The 23,067-nt window shown below is 39.2% G+C and overlaps 1 protein-coding gene across 4 annotated transcripts in view; it reads left to right on the forward strand.

The window, feature by feature from the left end:
- Nucleotides 1-23,067, forward strand: part of TBC1D1 (TBC1 domain family member 1) — a 118,079-nt gene that overhangs the window by 73,967 nt on the left and 21,045 nt on the right. For 3 of the 4 annotated variants that reach the window (XM_068404271.1, XM_068404270.1, XM_068404273.1), the window contains 5 exons: nucleotides 709-834; nucleotides 3,827-3,946; nucleotides 5,119-5,258; nucleotides 16,229-16,414; nucleotides 20,720-20,881. In XM_068404271.1, the coding sequence (XP_068260372.1) occupies nucleotides 709-834; nucleotides 3,827-3,946; nucleotides 5,119-5,258; nucleotides 16,229-16,414; nucleotides 20,720-20,881 (734 nt within the window). The remainder of the gene's footprint in view (nucleotides 1-708; nucleotides 835-3,826; nucleotides 3,947-5,118; nucleotides 5,259-16,228; nucleotides 16,415-20,719; nucleotides 20,882-23,067) is intronic. The other variant, XM_068404272.1, reaches the window with a different exon arrangement.

The following is a 23,067-nucleotide window of genomic DNA, read 5'->3' on the forward strand; positions in this document are numbered from 1 at the left end:
AGCTAGAAATTAAGTATATTTTTCATTTCCTTGGTTATTTCTGTTTAGGTTTGTTCATGTAATTTTTAGTAAGACCTGAGTGTGCCTGCTCCCTCACATAACTCAAACCAAAAAGAAATCACTGTTGCTTCCCTTTCATAGCAAATGTACAGAACCAGGGGAAATGGAAAACTTAAAAGAAAAGTATACTTAAAGTTCTCAAAAATCACTGCAACGATAGACTTTTAACAAGTCTTTTACATTTTATGAGTGTTTTTGAACAGTTTACCTCAATTCATAAGTAGCTTCCAAAGTGTAAATAAATTCAGTTCTTCCTGTAGCATTTCACTTCTCATCCATTGATCATGTGCCTGACTTTATCATAGAAGCCAAGGGGAAGCACATGTGAGGGAGAAGAAGGGTGTGTCAGTGACAGGTTTTGGGGAGTTTAAATTTAGTCATATGCTGAAATGCCTTGCTGAAGCCTGTAAGTATGTATTTGGGACTTTGCTGATTAAGATGTTCAGCCTCTTATAGTTACTGCATTAAATGGCTCATTTGTATATGCCAGGTCCCTTTCAAAGATTAGAGAAGGGATTTCACTTCCCCCCCACCCCTTCCCCTCCTTTCATCTCTTACTGTGTTTTGTTCTTTGTGCTACCTGAACTCCATCGCTCTGGTTGGAATCCCGCTATACGGTTTGAATGCATCTGTCGGCGAATCTAAAAGTTCTTCTGGTCAACTTGCACGTTCTAACGTACCTCGTCTTAATCCCTCGGCCTCTTCACCCAACTTTTTTAAATATCTAAGGCATAATTCAAGTGGAGAACAAAGTGGGCATGTTGCACAAAAGAGGTGAGCTAGCACCTGTACATAGTTTGGGGTAGGGTTTGTTTTACCATGTCATAAATATGAAGCTCTGTAGTGTAAATAATTAAAATAATTTAGTATAGACTAAAGGTGGTAGATTTTTATGGGAGAGGGAACACTTTTAACTGCTCTGGTACTGAGTGTAGAGCTGCTACTTACATAATTTTTTGTTTTAATAAATAAAATTCTTTCAGACACACGGACCCATGACTTTCGAGCCAGTTGCTCCAAAGCACCTTGTTGTTATGCAGCAGACAGCAGCACTGCTTAAATTGTGTGAGGGATAAGTTGCCAAGAACCTGTGATACAGCTCACTCTGTCCCTCCTGAATCATTCAGTTCTGTTCTGCTTTGTTCATGGTAACGCAGAAACATGTTAATATTCTTCTGTGCCTGGCATTAAAGGCAAATTGACGAAGTTAACAAAATGGGGCAAGAAATAGCAAGATTCTGGAGAACCTATACAAAAAAAATCACAAACAACCAAAAACCACAAGCAACAAAAAAAACCCACACCCCCACTCCCCCCAAAACCGAAAACAAACAAAGAAGCAAACAAACCCCAACCCCCCAGCTTATATATTTGTCTTGGTTACTTTGAGCAATATCAAATGATAACTTTTCTGTGCCTCCTTTCTTAGAACAAAAATACATGTAGAGAACATTGAGAAAAGGACATGAAACCATCATTTCCCTAAGAACCTGAAGCAAGTAGCTCCCCGAAAATCTTAACTGTGAAACCCATTCTTAATCCCTTGAGCTAAAACTGCTTATTTTAGCTCAAAAGGCTAATGAGACTGAATGTCCTTGGAAGTGCTGTCAACAGTCACTGACTGTTGGCAAGCAATTTTTATTGCTGTTGCTGTTTATTGTTTGGTTTTGTTGCCTTGGGTGAAGGTCCTGTTTCCCCAAGGTTCTGGACCTTCTGATCCTGAGAAAATACTCAACTGAGAACCGTGTTTCACCAGTTCCTTCAGTTGTATTTGCTGAGTGCTGACAAGCATCTCTCTTAATTTAGCTTCACCTCAGAAGTATGGTATAGCTCAGGTGAGGAAATGTGAGTCTACAATGTCCTCTTTACTCTTCATTTTAATAAGACTTTCTTGCATCCTGAAGGTTAAATTCTCAAAAGTAGATTTGGTAATAATTCTGCAAGCACAGTAGCAACTTCTCTTTCCCTTTCCCTGTCATTTAAGGGTATACCATATTGAACGTTTAAGCAACAAGACTGAAAACAGAAATTGATAGGGATATTAAACGGGTTAATGAGTTAAATCAATAAAGCCAAACTGCCCAAGTTGATTGCACCGAACTGAGTGTTTGCTCCAGCTCCTCTTTGTATGCTTGAATTTGTTCTTTATGTTGTTCTCTGAGCCCCTGCAGAACATCTGCAAGCTTACATCTGCGAGAACATCTGCGGCCATAAGATGGCCAGCTGAATATGAGCCAGCAGTGTGCCCAGGTGGCCAAGAAAGACATCGAGGTGCTGGAGAGAGTCCAAAGAAGGGCAATGAAGCTGGTGAAGGGTCTGGAGAACAAGTCTCATGAGGAGCAGCTGAGGGAACTGGGGTTGTTTAGTCTGGAGAAAAGGAGGCTGAGGGGAGACCTTATCGCTGTCTATGACTACCTGAAAGGAGGTTGTAGCAAGGCAGGTGTTAGTCTCTTCTCCCAAGTAACAAGCTATAGGACGAGAGGAAATGGCCTCAAGTTGCTCCAGGGGAGGTTTAGATTGGATATCAGGAAAAAGTTCTTCACTGAAAGGGTTATCAAGCAGTGGAACAGGCTGCCCAGGGAAGTGGTGGAGTCACCATCCCTGGAGGTATTTAAAAGACGAGTAGATGTGGTGCTTAGGGATTTTGTTTAGTGGTTGACTTGGCAGTACTGGGTTAACAATTGGAGTTGATGATCTTAAAGGTCCTTTCCAACCAAAACGTTTCTGTGATTCTGCGATTGTATTCTGTAAGTGAAATTACGGTGTAATTGTGGTGGATTTACAATGCGATTGTAAGTGAAACCTGTTTGCAGGGCACACCATGCTACAGCCTGATCTTCTTCATGCTCGTTACCAGCTACTAAAGAACAGCTTCACTTCATGTTAGTGATTATCCCAGAATATCCCCTCATTCCAGGAGACAGCACTAAATGCCATCCAGATATATCATTATGGTTTATCAGAAGCAGTTCTTAAACTTAGTTTTTCAGGAGTAAATTCTCCTACTCATGTGTTTTTGTGTACTCTTCTGAGGAAAAAGTCTTCCAGTATCATCAGCAAGGTAATTTTCTGTTTTCATTCCATGCAGAAACTTTTCATTGTCTGAGTGTTCTCACTTCCTTCTATTAACCACCTTCTGAGTATGCTGGGGGCTTGTTATTTTAAAAGAAAGAGCAGAATTATGTTGGCCGGAAGACTGTTGATGAAATTTGATTAGTGCTCCTGTCTGTTGCATAAATAGAGCCACAATCTTAAATGATGAGTCAGAAGGCTCAGCTTTTAACTTAAAAGTTCCAAGCTTGTCTGAATAAGACCCCATTAATACTTTACAAAATGGTTCTTGCCAAAGTCTTATTTTTCATTTGCCAGCACAATGATTATCAACATCAGCTTTTCTTAACCTTTTCCCTTAATCATTGAAATTGATATTTAAGTAAATGTGCAATGATAAAGTTGCCATCAGTTCTTATTAGACTAAAGGAATTTACTTGAAACATGCACTAGAAACCTTGGGATATAGCAAAGAATAATAAGTTTACTGGAAGTACATTTATTTATATGGGAACATTTTAGTTTGCCCAAACAAATACGTATTTCAAAGTAGCACTTTGTTAGCAGTTTCAGTTTTGACTTTGGTTTCCTTGATATTCAGGCCTTCAGGATTTAGCTGCTTTTTTTGTTTGAAACTTAGCAGTATGTATTGTTTTTATTCTGTGGATTTATACTTCTTTGTTCTAAACTATACTTTTCCCAACTGCACTCTCAGCATCTCCTACCGTACTGCCTTAAGGAAAAAGCTTCATTCTTCCTCTTCTGTGCCAAATTTCTTAAAATTTCTGGCTCCTGTAGATGAAAATAACACCTCTGACTTTAGGAGCACAACAAGGTAGGGTTCCCTCTTAAAGCCTGGAGGTAAAACTGTATTTTCAAAGGTTTCTTTGGAATATTTCAAATGCTTCTTGCACTTGCAAAACGTTATTTGTGCAACAGTTCACTTGCATGTATTCTGCATGTGAGTGCTGTCAGAAGGATGGAATTATCCCAGACTCCTCTCCCGTTAAGATTACAGAACTTAGCCATTTTGGTGTTGTAATGGTCATGCAGCTTCTGTCTATGTACTTCTGTGATTATTTCTGCCAAAGGACTGTATTAGCAGTTTTCAGTTAACAGAATATACATGGTTCATCCTAAGCAATGTCAGTGTCCTCAGATTGGAAGGATGGCCCATAAAATGCTCCTCCCAGTTGCTGCCAGAGCTATTTGAAGTTCATTTGTCCCTTTCAGCTTCAACAGAGAGTCATGCAACCATTTAGCGAATGGCTGGAATAAAGCAATGAATAGTTCAAAGATGTAACAGGTGAAAGTTTTTAGTGGATTTTTAATAAGAAAACAGCATTGCTGTTCATGATTTCATTTAATATTCTGAATAAAAACCTCTGTATGTAGTTTATGGATTACATCAAAGGAGTAACATCCAAGGTTCCAGGATGCTGTTCCCAAGTTTGTTGCTTATTTTAGATGGTGACTTGCAAGCACAAAGGTTAAAAGTTTTGCTCCAAGTCTGTGTTGTGAAGGAATATATTACATACCTAGTTCACAGAAGGTTGGAAGTTTAGTTGGTGTTTATAAAGCTTCTTGATGTGTGCTGATAAAAGGCATCAGCAGTTCTTTGTGTCTCCTATGATTAATTGCTAGATTTTGGGGATGGCATTTAAATAGCAGAATGGTAAAGATGCATTATGGTGTATGTGTCTTTAATGCATTGTGTTTAATACGCTGCTGTAAAGAAAGCTGAAAATTACTTAAAACTGGAGAAAGCAGATTGCACAGAGCTGCCAGCCCCTTTTGGTGAACCTAAGTGATGCTTGCAGCCTTCCATAAGCCTGCTGCCACAAAGCAAGCTTCACCTACCTAACACCAAGAGCTTGACCCAGCATGTGCACAGCACACTGCACTCCTTAGTTGATTTGTGTTATTGTATTCACTGAAGACTGTGTCACTGTTACTAGCAGGTTCAGGTAACCTACTCACAAGCCATTCTGTGTTCTGCAATTTTAGCGACTACGAATCCAAACACAGCCAGCAGGCCACTGGTGTGGACAGCCCTGTAAGGACTCGACGGCATTCATGGAGGCAACAGATATTCCTGCGAGTGGCAACCCCTCAGAAAGCATGCGATTCTCCCAGCCGATATGATGGTAAAGTCTGTGTTTATTTGCTCCCATGAACATTGTTAGTGGATGTAGTCTGTGAAGCGTGGATCATTTTGTCTACTGAGTGGACATATTTGCTTGGTGCTCTGTTTGTACTGTCTTTGCAGTTTCCCACCTACTTTTTGGTCATACCAAGCTCATAATCTGTTGAGTTTTTATTTTTCAGCTTTGTATGTAACATAGTTCTGATTGTGTCAAATTAACTAACCAGAGAAGAAATTATTTTCATGTGTACTATGATGAGTTCTGGGAAAAAAATGTATCACCAAGTTTTGCTCTGAAGAAAAGGTGATGCTTCTATTTAATCTTTCCATGATGGAGTATAGAACTATGGACTAGAAAAATCTGACCTCATTTGTGTTCTGTAGTGTGTACTTCATACCATACTGAATTTGACTTCCGATACAAAAATCGGAGATCTCCAAACCCCCTTGCTTTCTAACTTTCCTCACCGAAGTGGGAAGCTAGGTGCGGCTGGGTAAGGAGTCCGAAAGAAAACTCAGTAACACCAGAGTGTGTTATTAAGCAGGCATTCTTTATTGCAGCGCTGGGCAGCACTGGGGATTATCCACCATGAGTGCTCTGCCGATTTTGCAGATTTTCAGAGATTATATACCATAAAGTTATACATAGTCATAAGATTCCCAAGAACTCATTTGCATAGTCACGAGATTTCCCGGAACTCATTAATATATGTAAATGTCCGTTCCGCACGCGCAGTCGTTTTCTGTGGTGGTCGTCAGGGGTCTTCAGATGAAGGCTTATGGTCTTCCTCGCTGTGTTCGCTAACTGACCCCTGCTTCTGCGCAAACTCAGTCCATGGATCACGTAGGTCACGTAGGCTGTGTCCTTCAAGGCAGCTGTTGCAACTCCCTTATCTTTAGGTTTCTGTGCCTCTGTTTTCCCAAGGCCAAGTTGTCTGAAGTGAAATACAGCCATCCTAATTAGAAACTATCTTTTCAATGCCCAGTTGTCTGAAGTGAGATATACCCACCTAAATTTAAAAAAAGTCTCCCCTTTGCCTATCCATACAACTAGGCCAGTCGAATGTCCAAGGCATCCACAACATCCTCCTTGTTCCCGGGGCCCTCAACCGCCTCGTTTCATGTATGCTGCTCCAGTCTGTGACATTTGCCACTTGAGCCATAGTCATCAACTGTTCTCATATTTATTTCCTGAAATTCTGTAGTGCTAAAGAACCACAGACTAGAAAAAAAGTCACTGCACCTGAGCATGCAGGTGCATCATTTTATGCAAATCACTTTATGTGAGCCAGATAGTACAGCACATGCTGAGGCCAAGAATGTCTCAGAGAAGCTTGTGTTTGTAGATAATGGTCTCTGGCTCACTTAAGTTTGAATTTCACAGCTTGAGCTTTGCAAGCTCTGTCTTCTGACTGACCTCTGAGGACATTGTATAAGAAATAAGAAAAAATGTGAGGGAACAGGAAGGAACAGTACATTATAGTAAATGTAGTAAAAAGTAACCATCTTAATGTCACTGAGACATTTTTCTTGCATCTTAAAGAGAGACCTTGATTAACTGGACACAGTACGTAACAAAGGTGTTTCTGTCATTAATGCATTGCTTGCAATCTAATTTGACTGGTGATGGCGTAAGCTGTATGTGGGCATAGATGCTTCTCAAATTTAGTGTACTTCAAAACAAAGTGATCTCAAGAGCATGTTGTGTAAACATACATGTGAAATGCTCTCCCGTACTTCAAGACATAGAAGGAGCTGTTCAGCCTCAGCTGTTCTGTGAAGCTGCTGTTTTTGCAGGTTTCATGCCTGTTTTGTGACTGGAAATAGTCTTACTTGTTTTTGAAAGCCACAAAACCTTCCCATATTAAATAGGAAAAAAAAACCTAAATTGCTCTGAGACATAATAGCTGCAAGATACAATCTTAACAACCTGCAGCTGGATAAGCAGAATAGTTGGAGAAACAAGTGTGGCCAAAATGGAAAACAGGAAGTGCTATTAATAGGAGGAGCAATTTAAAATATCTGGCATTTTTCTTCACTCTTGTTTCCTTTTTCTGCTTTTGTTCCAATGTACATATTCAATTTATGAACAGAGGGAGAATACTTGTTTTTTTCCATTTGGATTTTCATGCATCTACTGGAACATTTCTGGCAGTAAAGAATACTCACTCATGATCTAGCCTCTGTAGCCTTTAAGAGAGCTGCTGTGCAGATGACCTTACATTGGACTCTGTAGTTCCAAAGTAAATGTAACTAGCTGTCATTCATCATCTTTTTCCTCTTTCTTTCATATTGTCTCAAGGAGAAGCAGCACATGCAGTGGAGTTTATTGATTTGATGTTACCTGTACTTCCTTTTTTTTTTTTTTTTTAAGTCCTTCTCACTCTTTTTAGACTGATTTCCTTTGGAAACAGAATTTATGCAAACAGCTAATGTATCACCAAAAGACCAATTTCAGCCAAATTGGACAGAGGGCAAAGAAGGTTTTAAAGTTAACATGTTTTGTTGTGTTCTGCAAAAGTAAGCATGAAGAGAGGGAAACAAGGCAACATTCATGAGTTTCCCTTTATAGACGGTGGCTCCACTGACCAATTTCTCCATTCAAGTGCAATAGCCCACACACCACTCCAGGGTACTCTGCAGGAGAGCAGTAAGGAAAAAGGCTAGGAATTTTTTTAAAGTTAGTAAGTTGGCCAACCAAGAGACCCAGATCTCTGTGAGTCATATGTGGTCATAATGGGAGAACTGTTTTGCAGGTTGTCAGAAACTCCCAGCAAAGTCAAGTGCTAGATTTAAAGGAGGTGTGAATAGTTTTCTGAAGTAAATGGTGGGAAAGTGATGGTGCTTATTGTGAGCTTTCTTGCTTTGGGATGTGTGTTGGCAATAGATAGCAAGATTTTTATAACAGCTGTGTCAGTGTTAGGTTGGAGAATGGGTTATTTGTTTTAAGGTGGGCAGTGGGATGGAGGTACATGTTGAACAGCAAAAGAAATTGCAATTCGGAGGAATGAGATGCATGGTATTGCTTAGCAGTACTCAGAAAATAGATTCAGATGAAAAAAAGGAACTTCAGCCAGAACAACTGCGTAGTATTTTACAACTTGACTTGCAGAAAATAATTCTTTTGGAAAGTACAAGTATCTCTGTACAGGAAAAAAAAACTTGATTCGTTCATTAAAATGGATTGGGTTTCGGTCTCTGGCAGACAGAGGTAGCAAACTGTTAAATCCTAAGTGCTGAAAAAAAGTTTGGATTTGAAGAACTGTTGTTACTAAAACCAGTTGTAGTTAGCACCTACCTGTCTATTTATGTGCTTTGTGGTAAGGTTTATATCTCTTCCATTATTTAAGCAAAAATATTTTTAAAATCATTTTGTAGTAGTATTGCAAATGCTGTAAACTGTTGCTTTAGGATTCTATACTTAGAATGTTTGTGTGGCGTAATTTATTTGTAATGTGTCCTCCAATACTGGTTTAATGGTTCTTTTTTAGCAACAAAATGATTATTAATTAACTAATTACTAGTTTTGTAAATGCTGTAATAAAGGCAGTCTGTTAGAATTGATTACTCAGTTCTGTTCCTCTCAGAGTGAATATATGCTCATAATGTTGATTTGCAGCATAGGACCTTGGCTATAAGCAGTAAGTACCACATATAATGTGTGACAGTTTCTGTGCCCATTGAAATAGCAGGGCATTTGTTTCTCAGGGCTTGATAATATTAGTAAATGGGGTGTATTTGGAGGTAGTGATTACTTTTTAAGAAGCTCCTGGCTTTAAAAGAAAAATCAAACTCTAAAGCATCTCTCAGAGCTGATTTTAATCAATTGTATCGAAATACACAATTTTTCAAGAATTCCTCATTCAGCCACTGCCTTATGTTGTATGTCAGACTAGAAGAACTTGTTGCTTCTTGTGATTCCATATCTGAAGCTTTCTGGTAACAGAAGGCTCCTGGTCATGTTACCAGATTTCGTTATGAAGTCAAATATTTCAGACATCTGTGTAAAAATAATAGGAATATTATATCCTTGGTTATAGAATTTTGCAGTTCCTCTTTATTTTTTTATCATGTATGAAAGAAGGTGTTGCAGTACCTGAATGGAAGATCTGAAGAGAACTAAGTAAGGATGTTGTGAAAGTCCTTCTTTTGGGCAATTTAATCTTACATGACTGAATATTCTCATTTGTTTGCTAAGCTGAATTTTGTAATGTTTAAAATACAACAAAGAAAAATAGTGTAATGCAGAAAATAAAGTGCTTAATGTAATTCTTCCATCGACATTTTCACCATATCTTGCCTGACTTCTTAACCCTGGAGAGCAGATGTGACTGGTAAACACTGTATTTAGAGAGACCTGTGTAAACAACTCCATAGTGAGGATGGCAATAATACATTATATTTGAGCCTCCTCCCTGTTAGCTTTCTATAAAAATAAAACAAGCCTTTCTTTTCTATGTGAAGTGTTGCAGTTTCTAGTCAAAGATGAATCTTGTAATCTTGTTTTTGATATTTGAGGTTGGTTAGACTAAGTGCTTCTGAAAGAATGTTTTTAAAATTTAGGCTTTTAGGTGGGTTTGTTACTTCTGTTGTTTTTTACTTTGTATGTGTGGTTTGTCTTAGTGGGTTTCCTTTTTTTCTTCTTGTTTCTGGAAAGCGTCGTTTAATACTGAGATTGGTTGAATAAGAAACTATTGATCAGTTAGATTTTTTTCCTAGTAAATTACAAATGAAATTTGCTAAAAAACAAGGTTTAAGGCAACATTTTAATAACTCATTGTTGGAATACTTTAATGTCCTCCCACAGGTCCCAGCAAATGCTCTATGTTTGTTGTAGCTTCTTCTGGAGCTAATGAAATTTCCTGTTTATATCACTACCAGTCAAATATTGTCTGTTTTAATTACTACTGCAGTCATTCATCAAGTTTTCATTTACAAACTTTCTTTAGCGTGGTCCCTGGTAGCAATATACCGTGATAATCTTTTGTATTTTGTTTTGTGTGTCATCTTTGCACAGGAGAGTTTTGTGTAATGCATTTGTTGATCCTTTTGGAGTGTAGGGATACTCTGCATCTTAGGATTAAAACACTGCCACATGAAGCCAAAGAGTTGTGTACAAATGAATAGATCTGCTGTACAAATTCCATCTCCGTCCATTATTACTATTGGCCTTGTCTTTTCTTGGGTAATATAAGCAGTGTGAGCATCAGAGCAGTACTGCTGAGGTACATATGGATGCACTAGTGCATGTGTGCAACATTTCCATCTGTTTCATGAGCAGTTTTATCTGCAGTTCTTCACTTGCACAAGTTCTCACAAGCACAGGAAAACTAGTGGCTTTCCCAGTGAAGTACACTCTTTCTCGAGGAATAGTTGGTTTGGACACAGAGACTTGTAGAAGTGCATTGCGCAGAAGAGTAATTCTGAGGGGTAGTCCCAGTCTGAACTTCAAATCATAGAATCATAGAATCGTTTTGGTTGGAAAGGACCTTTAAGATCATCAAGTCCAACCGTTAACCTGGCACTGCCAAGTCATAGAATCATAGAATCATAGAATGTTAGGGGTTGGAAGGGACCTCTGGAGATCATCGAGTCCAACACCCCTGCCAAAGCAGGACCAATCTAGGGCAGGTTACACAGGAACGCATCCAGACGGGTCTTGAAAGTCTCCAGAGAAGGAGACTCCACAGCCTCTCTGGCGAGCTTGTTCCAGTGCTCTGTAACCCTTACAATAAAGAAATTCTTCCTCATGTTGAGGTTGAACTTCCTGTGCTCTAGCTTGCATCCATTGCCACGTGTCCTATCGCAGGGCACAAGTGAAAAGAGGTTGCACCTTTCTTCTTGACACCCAGCCCTCATATATTTATACACATTAATCAGATCCTCTCTCAGTCTTCCCTTCTCCAGACTAAAAAGCCCCAGGTCTCTCAAACTTTCCTCATAAGGCAGGTGTTCCGGTCCCTTAATCATCCCCATAGCCCTCCGTTGGACTCTCCAGTAGACCTCTGTCCCTCTTGAACTGAGGAGCCCAGAACTGAACGCAATACTCCAGGTGAGGTCTCACCAGGGTAGAGTAGAGGGGGAGGAGGACCTCCCTCAATCTGCTGGACACACTCTTCTTAATGCACCCCAGGATACCATTGGCCTTCTTGGCCACAAGGGCACATTGCTGTCCCATGGATAACTTGCTGTCCACCAGGACTCCAAGGTCCTTCTCTGCAGAGCTGCTCTCTAGCAGATCGCTTCCTAACCTGTACTGGTGCATTTTATTACTCCTTCCCAGGTGCAGGACTCTGCACTTACTCTTGTTGAACCTCATTAGGTTCTTCTTTGCCCAGCTCTCCAGTCTTCATATCATCAGCAAACTTGCTGAGAAGACACTCTGTCCCTTCATCAAGGTCGTTGATGAAGATGTTGAACAGGACTGGACCCAGCACTGATCCTTGGGGGACTCCACTGGTTACAGGTCTCCAGCTGGACTTGGCACCATTGATTACCACTCTTTGGGCTCTATTGTGTAGCCAGTTCTTAATCATCTCACTGTCAGTTCTTCTACCTCACACTTCCTGAGTCAACCACTAAACAATATCCCTAAGCACTACATCTACTTTAAATACCTCCATGTCTTTTAAATACCTCCAGGGATGGTGACTCCACCACTTCCCTGGGCAGCCTGTTCCACTGCTTGATAACCCTTTCAGTGAAATTTTTCCTGATATCCAATCTAAACCTCCCCTGGAGTAACTTGAGGCCGTTTCCTCTCGTCCTATCACTTGTTACCTGGGAGAAGAGACTAACACCTGCCTTGCTACAACCTCCTTTCAGGTGGTTGTAGGGAGCGATAAGGTCTCCCCTCAGCCTCCTTTTCTCCAGACTAAACAACCCCAGTTCCCTCAGCCACTCCTCATGAGACTTGTTCTCCATACCCTTCACCAGCTTCATTGCCCTTCTTTGGACTCTCTCCAGCACCTCAATGTCTTTCTTGTAGTGAGGGGCCCAAAACTGAACACGGTATTCGAGGTGCGGCCTCACAAGTGCCAAAATGGAAAATAACCTGTGTATTGATAAAATGTAATAATAGTTATCGAGTCAACTTGCCCAATCCTGAACCTGAAAGAGTAGTAGTAGGCCTGTAGAAGTAGTATGTATGGAGGTAAAATTTTATATGGAAGCTACAGAGAAGGGAGCAACGTATTTGAAAGGAGTACATGTCAAATGCGGAATAGGAGTCAAGAAAAGCTGACGAGGTTAGCAGATGAACAGGGAAGCAGTCTTTCAGTGTGTGCTGAAGTGTTCAGATCCTGCTTAAGTGCATTTACTAATCTTATAAAAGTTTTGAAGGCTGCGCATTACTTGGATTTTAACACACGGCCGTTTGATTTGGCGGAACATGAGCTCCCAGTTATGTTCGGTTGAATTGCTCTGCTATTTATCTTTGTTTTCTCTGCTGTCCTCCAGATCATTTGTGCATAATAAAGAAATATTCAGTTTCTTCTTACAGTATTTCTACACCTGTCTGTTCTGGATGTGGAAGCTGGATGGCATGTCTGTTGATCACCCTGTTGTATATTCATGGACATGGGTTAGTGCTGACTTACCAAATGTCTGGTTTTATCTTTGCCTTGAGGGATTACCTGCACATTCCACCTCCCCCCCCTCCTTTACCAGACAAACAGCTGATGCAACTCTGCAAACTTTAGACAGGCCACCTGAGCAGTTAAACAGGTTTATTTTGGTTTCTATACATCCTGCTACATGCCAGCATGGAGATGGGAGGGAAGGCAGGTTGTGAATGTGTTGCATTTTATCAAAGTAGACTTTAGACTTTCTGTTAAATGTCCACAAGTGATAAGAAGAAAGTAAGATAGAAAAGGAGCTGCCATTTGGAAGGCAAAATCAAGCCTAGGACTCTTCCACAGAAGAATTAAAGGTAGGGTTGGTAATCATAGTTGTTCAGCCTATAGAATTTTGTAACCTTTCTGTTTTCTTTTATAGCCTTAACCATTGTGAGTTAAATTTCTGTTAGCGAATACTGATCTTAGCAGGTTAGTTAGTAATAGACAAGAATTTTTCAGCCTAAATGGAAGCAGGACCATGGACTTGAGTAATTAATGCTTTGAGGTGGTTCAGGTGTTGCCTCAGTAAGTTTGATCACTGGAGGATGAGAAGTGAGTAACATCTCTGATAAATTAGAAGGTGATATTTTGCTAAGTTGGTACTTGAAGACCAATCCACAAAATTTGCACTGAGAAAGTAGAATGTACATGTTAAAAACAGGAAGATTTTAGGTCTTGGATATGTTGATTCTGCTTTAGGAATGCAATGTGTTTAATCCATTTCCTTGCGTGTGTTTTGGCAGCCTGGTTTTTTTGCAAGCGGGTAACCATAAACTGTCTCCATAGATCGTCTGATATTTTTTAACACATACATGCATAAAACCAGAATAATATCTGACTCTAAAGGAGATCCATAAACCACTGACAGGATGTGTAGGGTGAGAAGAGATTTGTCTCCCCCAAGATGTACAGGCATTCTATATTGGATACTATAAGAATGTAATAAGAAGAGAATAGACTACAGATAGCGTACAGTGGTTAAGGGTGTACCCCACTGGATAATTTTTACTTTTTGCATTAATGTTTGGTGACCATTTTGATTAATTCCTCTTTCTTAAGGCGATGTTAGTTTGTGCATGTAATGCAGCCTTAGAGAAAATTAAAAACTTTCCTTCAAGATGGTATTTTTATTTTTTTAAGTTTATTACTTTATTCAAAGAAATTAAGGCAGTTCTACCGGCATTATCCTGAAGAGCATTTCCCTTATAATGTTCTTTAATATGCACTGAGAAAAATGAGCACAAAAGCTATTATATATACAGAACGTTGTTGGCAGTATAGTGTGTGCGTCAAAAACAACAATCAAATCAAAATAATTTTCCTTTAATTGTCAACATAAGTTGAGGATTATCAAGTGTGTGTTCCTTCTCTACCTGATGACATTTACCTAAACCTCTTTTATAATTGCAGATCTTTGCCCAGGGAAGTCTTTTCGTTTACCTGGAAAGAAAAAAATTAAATTAATGTTTCCCAGTTTCATTTAAGGGATACAATATAATTTCTTCAATGTATTGATATTCTTCATAACCAGATGTATTTTTGAATGCTTCTGTCAGCATTTCCTACTTTTCTTTGCAACAAATGGTGGTGGCCTTTAAAGTGTCAAATATTTGTCCTTTGCCTAATTCACATTCCTGTGAAGTTCATTGTTCTCTGAAATGCTGTAGATACCCAAAGTTTGGGTATCCACACTTATATCCAGAGTGCAGTTTTGTAAAGCTTTAATTTGTGCTGCTAGCTGTAAATGTTGCATTTATTTTTATATGTATATTTTAGCCCTTGAATTTAACTGTGGTAACGAACAAATCAATGTTGTATAAGGAAGCAGGTGGTTTTGGACCCACCCTATTTGTGTGACTTTTTGAGAGGAAGAGATTGACAGTGGCAGAACTTAGAAAAGCAGAAGCCAACAGCTGTGAACATTTCCATTCTTATTTAGTCATCTGAGCTTAGTTGTGCGAGTGCCTTTCAACAAACAAGAAAAGAATAGCTGCATATGAACTGTGTGAGTCAATATATGGTAGCATCCTGAGCAGATTCTGAAGGGGTGAAAACCTTCCTATTTTGTTAGTTTGTAGAGATGAGATAATTTGCGTGTGTGTGTTTAATTCAAAATCTTCATCACTGTGCTAGCCAATGATAAAGAAATGGACCACTGAGCTACCACGCAGAATAATTGTTTCGGGAGTGTCCCTTCTCCAGGAGCTGTTTGAGGTAGCATGCACGGATGTACTTGTCCTTGGCTGGAGAGTCTGGGGAATGGTTTTTGTTGCACTGATTTTTAAGGCATTTTCTTGCATGCATAACTGGTCAGCTTGTGCTCGGGGAGACATTTCACAGCCATTCTGTTTGGCTGAAGGAGAAGTGCTCTCATGATGGCTTTCTATTTGGGATTTGATAGGAAGAGATGAGTGGTTTTGACTATTCATTTTAAAGGTGGTGAATTGAGTAATTTTCCTTCTAGGTACAGGTTATATCAAAGGCTGTGGAGCCTTCGGAGGAGCTGTATAAAACAGTAAAATGAAGTGATACTGCAGCAGGCATTAAGAAAACAAAGTATAAGAACTTATGCTTCTTATGTTGAGAACTTGATTAAAAACAATGTTGTTTACCCCTTCTCTAAAAAAAAGGTTTTTCAATTTGCCTGAGATTTATTTAATGTTCACTTTCTCTTGTACTGTTTTCAGTCTTCTTAGAATTACCTTGCATGCTTGACAAAAAGATACATTTTGTGGTAGACGAGCTGAAGCCAAAAGAAAAAGTGAAGAAGGTTATGACATGGTTAAAAATTAGAAGTGAAAGCAAACATGTCTTAGGTGCCTGTCTCCCTTTCTGCATGTTTACTTTAAGAACTGGTAATCATCCCATTGTATGGCGATAGGTGGTGGTGTGTTTGTGCAGCTAAGGGTGTGTGTTTTCTTTGTTAAACACAGTTTAGAGATTATTCTTTAAATTATGTGGGTGCTATATTTGATTTGATCTGCTATTTGAATCATACAACCTACAGCTGAAACCTGATGTTTTTGCAATTTCTCAAACTTGCCTTTTCCTTTTTAGTTCTGCCCTTGTAAAACTGTGATTAGCAAGCCATGGTCTTGGTGTATGGTACAATGTTTTTATCAGATTATAGAAAAAAAAATATTCCAAGCTTTGACCCATCCAATACCTACTGAGAAGCAGCTTATAAACCTGCTTGCAACTGTCATTTGGGAAACCTTGCTTGGTATTGCTGCCTCCTATATACGTATGTATATATGTGTGCATGTAGATATGTATGTATGTATATATATGCAATCTTCAAAAATGTGTCCCTTCATTCACATATTCATGAAATCTAAGCTTCTCTCTTTTATAGATTACTCCGAATTGGGAGAACTTCCACCAAGATCCCCATTGGAACCAGTGTGTGAAGATGGCCCCTTTGGGCCAGTGAAAGAAGAAAGGAAACGGACACCCCGTGAGCTTCGTGAGTTGTGGAAGAAAGCCATTATTCAGCAGATACTGCTCCTCAGAATGGAGAAAGAAAACCAGAAGTTACAAGGTTGGTGAAGTTCTTGATTACACCCTACTGCAATACAAGTTCACTCTTTGGCTTGCTCTGCTCTGTGTCCTTGGCAGTGAATTGGACCAAGCCTTAATGAAACATTTTAGGAACATACAGGTAAATCAGTTTAGCAGCATTTCCCTCAGTTCTCATTAATATAGGTTACAATTTACACTTAGTTTTTTTTATCACTTCACCTTGTTATTTGTTTACTTGATCTTAATTGGTACTCTTTTAGTTTTACCATGGCTGGGGTTTTTTGGTCTGATATCTAGAAGCTCTGACAAGGAATTCAGCGCAATCACTATCATGAAGTGAGTTCTTTTCTAGGTCCATACGTCATTCACTAAGTATTGGTCATTGCAACGTTCTGTTTAGCCAGTTTTGAAGTTGAATTGAAGTTCTTAAGGAGCTGGTTGTGGGCTTCTATGGGTGCCTGCCTGTGTGCACACATTGTGCAAGCAAGGTTTGTATGGAGTAGTAATGACTTAGATCAGTCAGAAGGGTGATGAGAAGGAGCTTGAGAAACGGGAATTTGCAGTTATTCTTAACCAAAATTTTTCTGTGGCTGGATGCATAGCTGCAACAAATCTGTTGTGGTGGCAATTTTTACACATAGAATGTAGTTGATTAAGAATACACATTTAATTGTAGCAGCTGCATACAGAATTACAAGTGGTTGTCCTTGAGAGCTGCTCCTTTGAAGTTATGAATGATGAGGACAGAAATGTTTATCTGGCTGATTTTAGGTGTTCAGGAAGGGAGTAGGCACCTGGATCCTCAAGGGGTGAGGTACCTGGCATGAAAATTGAGGAAGGGTTGTCTTCCAGGAAGAACTGTGTAGAGAAAGGGCCCAGCTGTGTGAAAAGATCACTATACCAATCATGAAATTCTTCTTTACACTTGGGCTGAGACTCCTAGCTGGAAGAAGAAAACACCTCTCTTGGACATTGAATGCGGCCTCCCAGAACACTTAGCCCACCTGTAGGCTATTTGCTCCTAGTAGTATAGCTCTCCTGTTTCAACCCTGATATCTGAAGAACACCTGATACCTGAATTTCCTAAGAACCCCACAGGTGACAGGCATGTTGCCAGCAAATGTACTTGCTAATCCAGTAAAATAAAATATGGTAATGGATACCAAATATACAATGCCCTTGGCTAAGGGGCCAAGACCATCTGGAGAAAGAGGTACTGAGAGCAATGATTTATACAGTCCCTTCAGCTTAGAGCAGTGCTGTCATAAGTAAGCTTCTGTCAAGTTGTTCTGTAACTTGGAATTTTTATGGGACCTAGCATTTAGAAATAAATTTTCTCTGGTTTTTGTGTTTATACTTCTGATTTTTTTTTAAATTCTTTTGTATTTAAGATATCTGACTCTACAGCCTGCAGTCAAGTTTTTGGCAGCTGCAGGACATTAATATCAGTAAAATTTTAACAAGTTTAATCAGATGCTCCAATTTTGTCTGCCCAAAAGAAACAATTGCAAAACTGTCACAAATTCACTAAGATTAACATATCTGAAGCTAGTTAGTGAATGAATGAGACAGGTGTTGTCATGACTGAAGAGCCAGGCTGTGCAGGATGCACCATGCAGTAAGGAAGTTGTCCTAGGTAGCTGCGATGGTAAGCGTGCTTGAAAAAACAGATGACTATGCTGCAGTGAGCAGAGCTTTGTAATGTAATGCCACGTGTTCTTATGCTTTTGTCTCTGGGAAGTAAAAGCAAATATTTTACGTGCAGTAATAATTCTCGGAGTACTACTGTTTAATACTGGACAAAATATTAAAATTAAATGTACAGTATGTTGCATCTTTACTGATAATGCTTAAGTGTTACATTGAGAATTGCGTAGTGTAAGTATCCGATTAAGCTTGTTGATAAAGGCATATTCTCTCATCAGTCCTTGCATGTCACTCCCACTGTCACATTTTTGTAACTGACAAGTTGCCAGGCACCTGTGTTTTAAGTTTTTTTAATATTCTAATATATAAATACGTTGTATTTGACCTGAAGAAAATGTGAAGATGTTGACATAGAGTTTAGATACATAGAATCACTTTCAGTGTGGACACACAGCTATAATAAAACCATCAGTGCTTGTATTTACGTGAGTCTACGGTTAAACACTGAATATAATCTAGAGGGAAAATCAAAAGCAACAAGAAACGAGGAATAAAACAAACCTAAGGAGTAAAATTAAGCTACACCTGTCTGTATCCGGATAGCTAAAGCATGTGTCAGTACACATGCAGCCAAAGTCATGTTTTAAAATGAAATATACTACTTTGAAGAGAAAAGTCAAAAACTAAATTAGAAAATGTGAAAATGAAATACTATGAGGTCCAGATCTTGCAAACGCTTAGGTAACATCATAACTCACATGAATAACCTCACTGAGTGTAATCATTCACATGTGAAAACAACTACAGGATAAGGAGGTAAGGTGGACATTCCCCAAGTATAAACAGTTCTTCTCTTTTTCTGTTTTAAAATCTAGAATCTTCTTTTAGCCAGTGGGAATACAGGACAAGCTAACCCTTTGTGACTCTCAGAATTTCATAATCTAAAAAACCTTAATTGCAGGTGCAAATCTCAGAACAAGATGGGCTTAGTTGTGTTGGGTACTTTAGTGTCATATGGGCCATGTAAACCAGGTGATTTTTAACTGTTTAGTAAATTTATATAAACAAGTTGAATGTAAAAACAATGGAGAGTTAAACTAACAAAAGTTAACATCCTTTTTAACATCGATTGTCTCAAGACTAACGCATAGGAGTGTGATTTTTGTGAGTTCATATTGTGAAATCATCAAAAGTAGCAGTAGCCTTATGATGTACGGCAGAATGTCCTCAAGACGAGAGTATCTTGTTAGCATTACAGTAATGCATCATCACAATGATGAAGTACTGTGAATACATCATGGCAACATAATTAAAAGTCATGGTCACTTCATGATACTCTCTTTCATAAACATGGTTCCAAATCGTGTTATTTGTAATTTGCTTGATGGGTGTTATTGAGGAGCAGTATTTATTAATTTTTGTTTAATACTATAGAACCTTTTCAGTTATTTATGCCTCTTGAACCTGTGCTGTGGTCATTTTTGCAAGCAAAGAGCTGTTGACCATATCCCAGGATTCTTGTCCTGGAACTAGGTGCGTTAAGTCCTCAGCCACGTTTACAGCTCAGTTTAAAAATTGAAATACCCATGTTGTTAAATTCTCCATAGACTTACCACAGTCCATGTCACTCCTTAGTGCTCTCTTTGTAGCTTCATCTCTGTTTCCTCATAGCATTTTCTTCAAGCATTTCGTGCCTTTTAGGAATAGATGTCTGACATCTTTCTATCTCGTCTGCACTGCACCTTTCTTCTCCATCTGAGCTGAAAGACCTCTCCTGTTTTTTCAGTCTCATGACCTGCACAGATTCATCCACTGTTCCAAAAAGTGCTTTATTATTTAGTTTATACGAATACCATTAATAAACCCTTTTTCCAGGTACATTCTAGCACTAAAAACCCCCGCAGAAACAAACCTTAAAAGCTTGGCCAGGAGTCCCTTTGAAATTCTCACTCCAGTTCTAAACTCAGCCACAGAATTCATTTTCATTTTTGCCATGGCTCTTTGATGCTTTACCAGCTATCGATTTATTTTTTGTTAATCGCTTATAGATAACACATGAAGATACAGTGCAATATTCTTATAAATTGTTATCTGATAAAATCATCAATACTACAATGCATCTCTGCCCCAGGAGCTCTGATAGTCTTAAATAAGACATTTTAGATTGAGTTATGCATTGACCCTTGTTTGTTTTCTTCAGTGGAGACTTTAGAGAGCCTTATGTGTATATAGTGTTTATGGTCCTATTTGTGTTCAGGGTTCTGGAATTTTCTATACTTGACCTTTCTTTTTTATGTGGTCTATAGAAATGGACGTGAATGATCACCTTTAAAGTAGTTTTTTTGACTTTGTCATTACTGTTATAGACTTGTATGCATAAGAAATAGATTACTATATTGGTTTTGTATTTTTATTTGGTGTAGGTCATCTGCACTAATTTTTTTTAAGAGCTGCGAAATTGAAAAATCCTGTTAGGAAAATCTTGTGTTTATTTCATTAGTCATCATCTCTCATGTTTCTTCAGATTTAGAAGTTGACTAGCTGTGAGGAACTTAATTTAACAGGCCAAACACAATTCATATATAGGTGGATTGCATGATGAAGTTCTAAGTTAAATTCATCCATTTTACAAATAGTAAACAATATTAACGGCTGCCTTCATGATATCACTTTCTAGCTTCAGAAAACAATTTGCAGAACAGACGTCTGAAACTTGACTATGAAGAAATCACACCATGCTTAAAAGATGTAACTTTGATTTGGGAAAAAATGTTGAGTACACCTGGAAGGTCAAAGATTAAATTTGATGTGGAAAAAATACACTCTGCTGTTGGGCAAGGTAAGCACAGTTTGTTATTTTGAGTTGTTCAAATGCATGTAAATTGTATGAGGAAAGGAATAGGGTGACCTCTTAACCACTCCTTATAACCAGATTCTCACTAGAGCGGTTCCTCAAGTTGCTGACTAAATAAGTAACAACGTTTGGTATCTTCATGGTTATACATATGCAAATAACAGTCCCTTTCAGCGGTAGCTGCAATTGTATTCCTGGAGTTACAGTACTTGGTATTAATTTTTGAATAACGTTTGTCCTTACGGGAGAGTTGTACAGTACCTCAGTACAGCACCAAAGAAATGACTGTGTAAATAACTGAAGAAACTGTGTGCACTATTATCTCAAAATTCTCTGTTCCAGCCTGGGTAGTATGTGTGCATACAAACAGTATACATGGAGATATCTGTAGAACTGCCTTTTTTCTGAGTTCAGCCATTCATTGTACCTGCAAACATCACTTACAGTCTTCCTCACAACTGCAGGGCTGAGCAACCAGCCCCTCTCTCCGCTGCATCAAAAGTAATATAACCTAAAGATGTTTTTCAAGTGTTATAAGAAATTGGGTTATTACTCAATGTTATTTGTGCCACGGTTGGACCCAAAGGCCTTAAGCTGAGTGCTGTATGTAGCCGATGGTGAAGATGGCTACTCCAGGGAGCTTTTTGTAGTTCTATACAAAGCTTTCCAACGTGTAAAGGAAGTGTAAAGAATTCACCACTAGCAGAAGTTTAATATTTTAAATATTGCACCTGCCTGTATGCAGTTATTCAACCAAGTTAAACCAAATTGTCCACATTTGTTCCTCACAAACTGCTTCAGCATGGGTCCCCTACAAGGTCATAAGTCCTGCCAGGAGCCTGCTCCAGCACGGGCTTCCCATGGGGTCACAGCCTCTTTCGGGCATCCATCTGCTCAGATGTGGGGTCCGCCATGGGCTGCAGGTGGGTATCTGCTCCACCATTAACCTCCATGGGCTGCAGGGCGACAGCCTGCCTCGCCATGGTCTTCAGCATGGGCTGCAGGGAACCTCTGCTCTGGCACCTAGAGCAGCTCCTCCCCCTCCTTCTTCACTGACCTTGGTGTCTGCAGAGTTGTTTCTCTCACATATGCTCACTCCTCTTTCCGTCTGCAGTTGTGCAGGTTTTTTTTCCCCTTCTTAACTATGTTATCACAGGGGTGCTACCGTCACTGATGGGCTCAGCCTTGGCCAATGGCAGGACCATCTTGGAGCCAGCTGGCATGGGCTGTATCTGACATAGGGGAAGCTTCTGGCAGCTTCTCACAGAAGCCACCCCTATAGCCTCACCCACTACCAAAACCTGGCCATGCAAACCCAATACACACAAGTTTCCTTCTGTTCATATAGGTAAAGGGCTTGGTCCAGTCAATATTTGAGCATGAGAAAAATTTGGTTTCTGTTGATAGTCCAGTGATGCTGGCCTGTGTTAGAGTTCAAAATAAAACTTAAAAAACTTGGAGTGATGCAAAGTAAATAAATAAATAAATAAAGCCCTGCTTAGTGGATTGCTAATAAGGAGCACATACAAGTAGCCAGTAGATGGGGAAATTATCCCTAGCTCTGGATGCTGCTGTTATGCTCTGCTCTCTAGAGCCCAGTTGTGTCAGAGTTCTCAGAGTGAAGTGATGTCAAATTTCATACATATGCAGAAATGAAAAATGCATTTAAATTTAGTTTAGCAAGTTGTAGTTTAGACCAAAGCCATTAAAATAACTTGAGTAAGCAAGGCAAACAGGTAAGAAATGCAGGTTTCTGTAAGCATGGGGTTTAAATTAGGATAACAGATGTATAGTGTTGACCTATAATGTACATTGCAGTAGATGTTTAAACATAGTGCATCTTTCATTTAGGAAGTAGTAAACAGAATATTTTACATGTACAATGCAGCATACAGAGGTAAACTTAATATTGGACTGCTTCCTTAAAGGTAATTCATTTGTAATTTTGCAGCTGTAAATGTGCACTATTAAGCCAGTTCTACCCTATGTGACACATTCAACCTCACTGAAGCTAATGGGATTTTGGATGTGTATCTGAAGAGGAGAACCTGGCCCATTCAGTGTCTGAAACAGCACTTTCCCTCACTGTTTCATGTTGGAGACTTTTCAATAATTGGGTTTAAGTTCCCTAAAGTAATTTATGGAAACGTACTCTAAATGCACTTGTGGTG

The sequence above is a fragment of the Nyctibius grandis genome, chromosome 6, assembly GCF_013368605.1.
Source record: "Nyctibius grandis isolate bNycGra1 chromosome 6, bNycGra1.pri, whole genome shotgun sequence".
Lineage (NCBI taxonomy): Eukaryota > Metazoa > Chordata > Aves > Nyctibiiformes > Nyctibiidae > Nyctibius > Nyctibius grandis.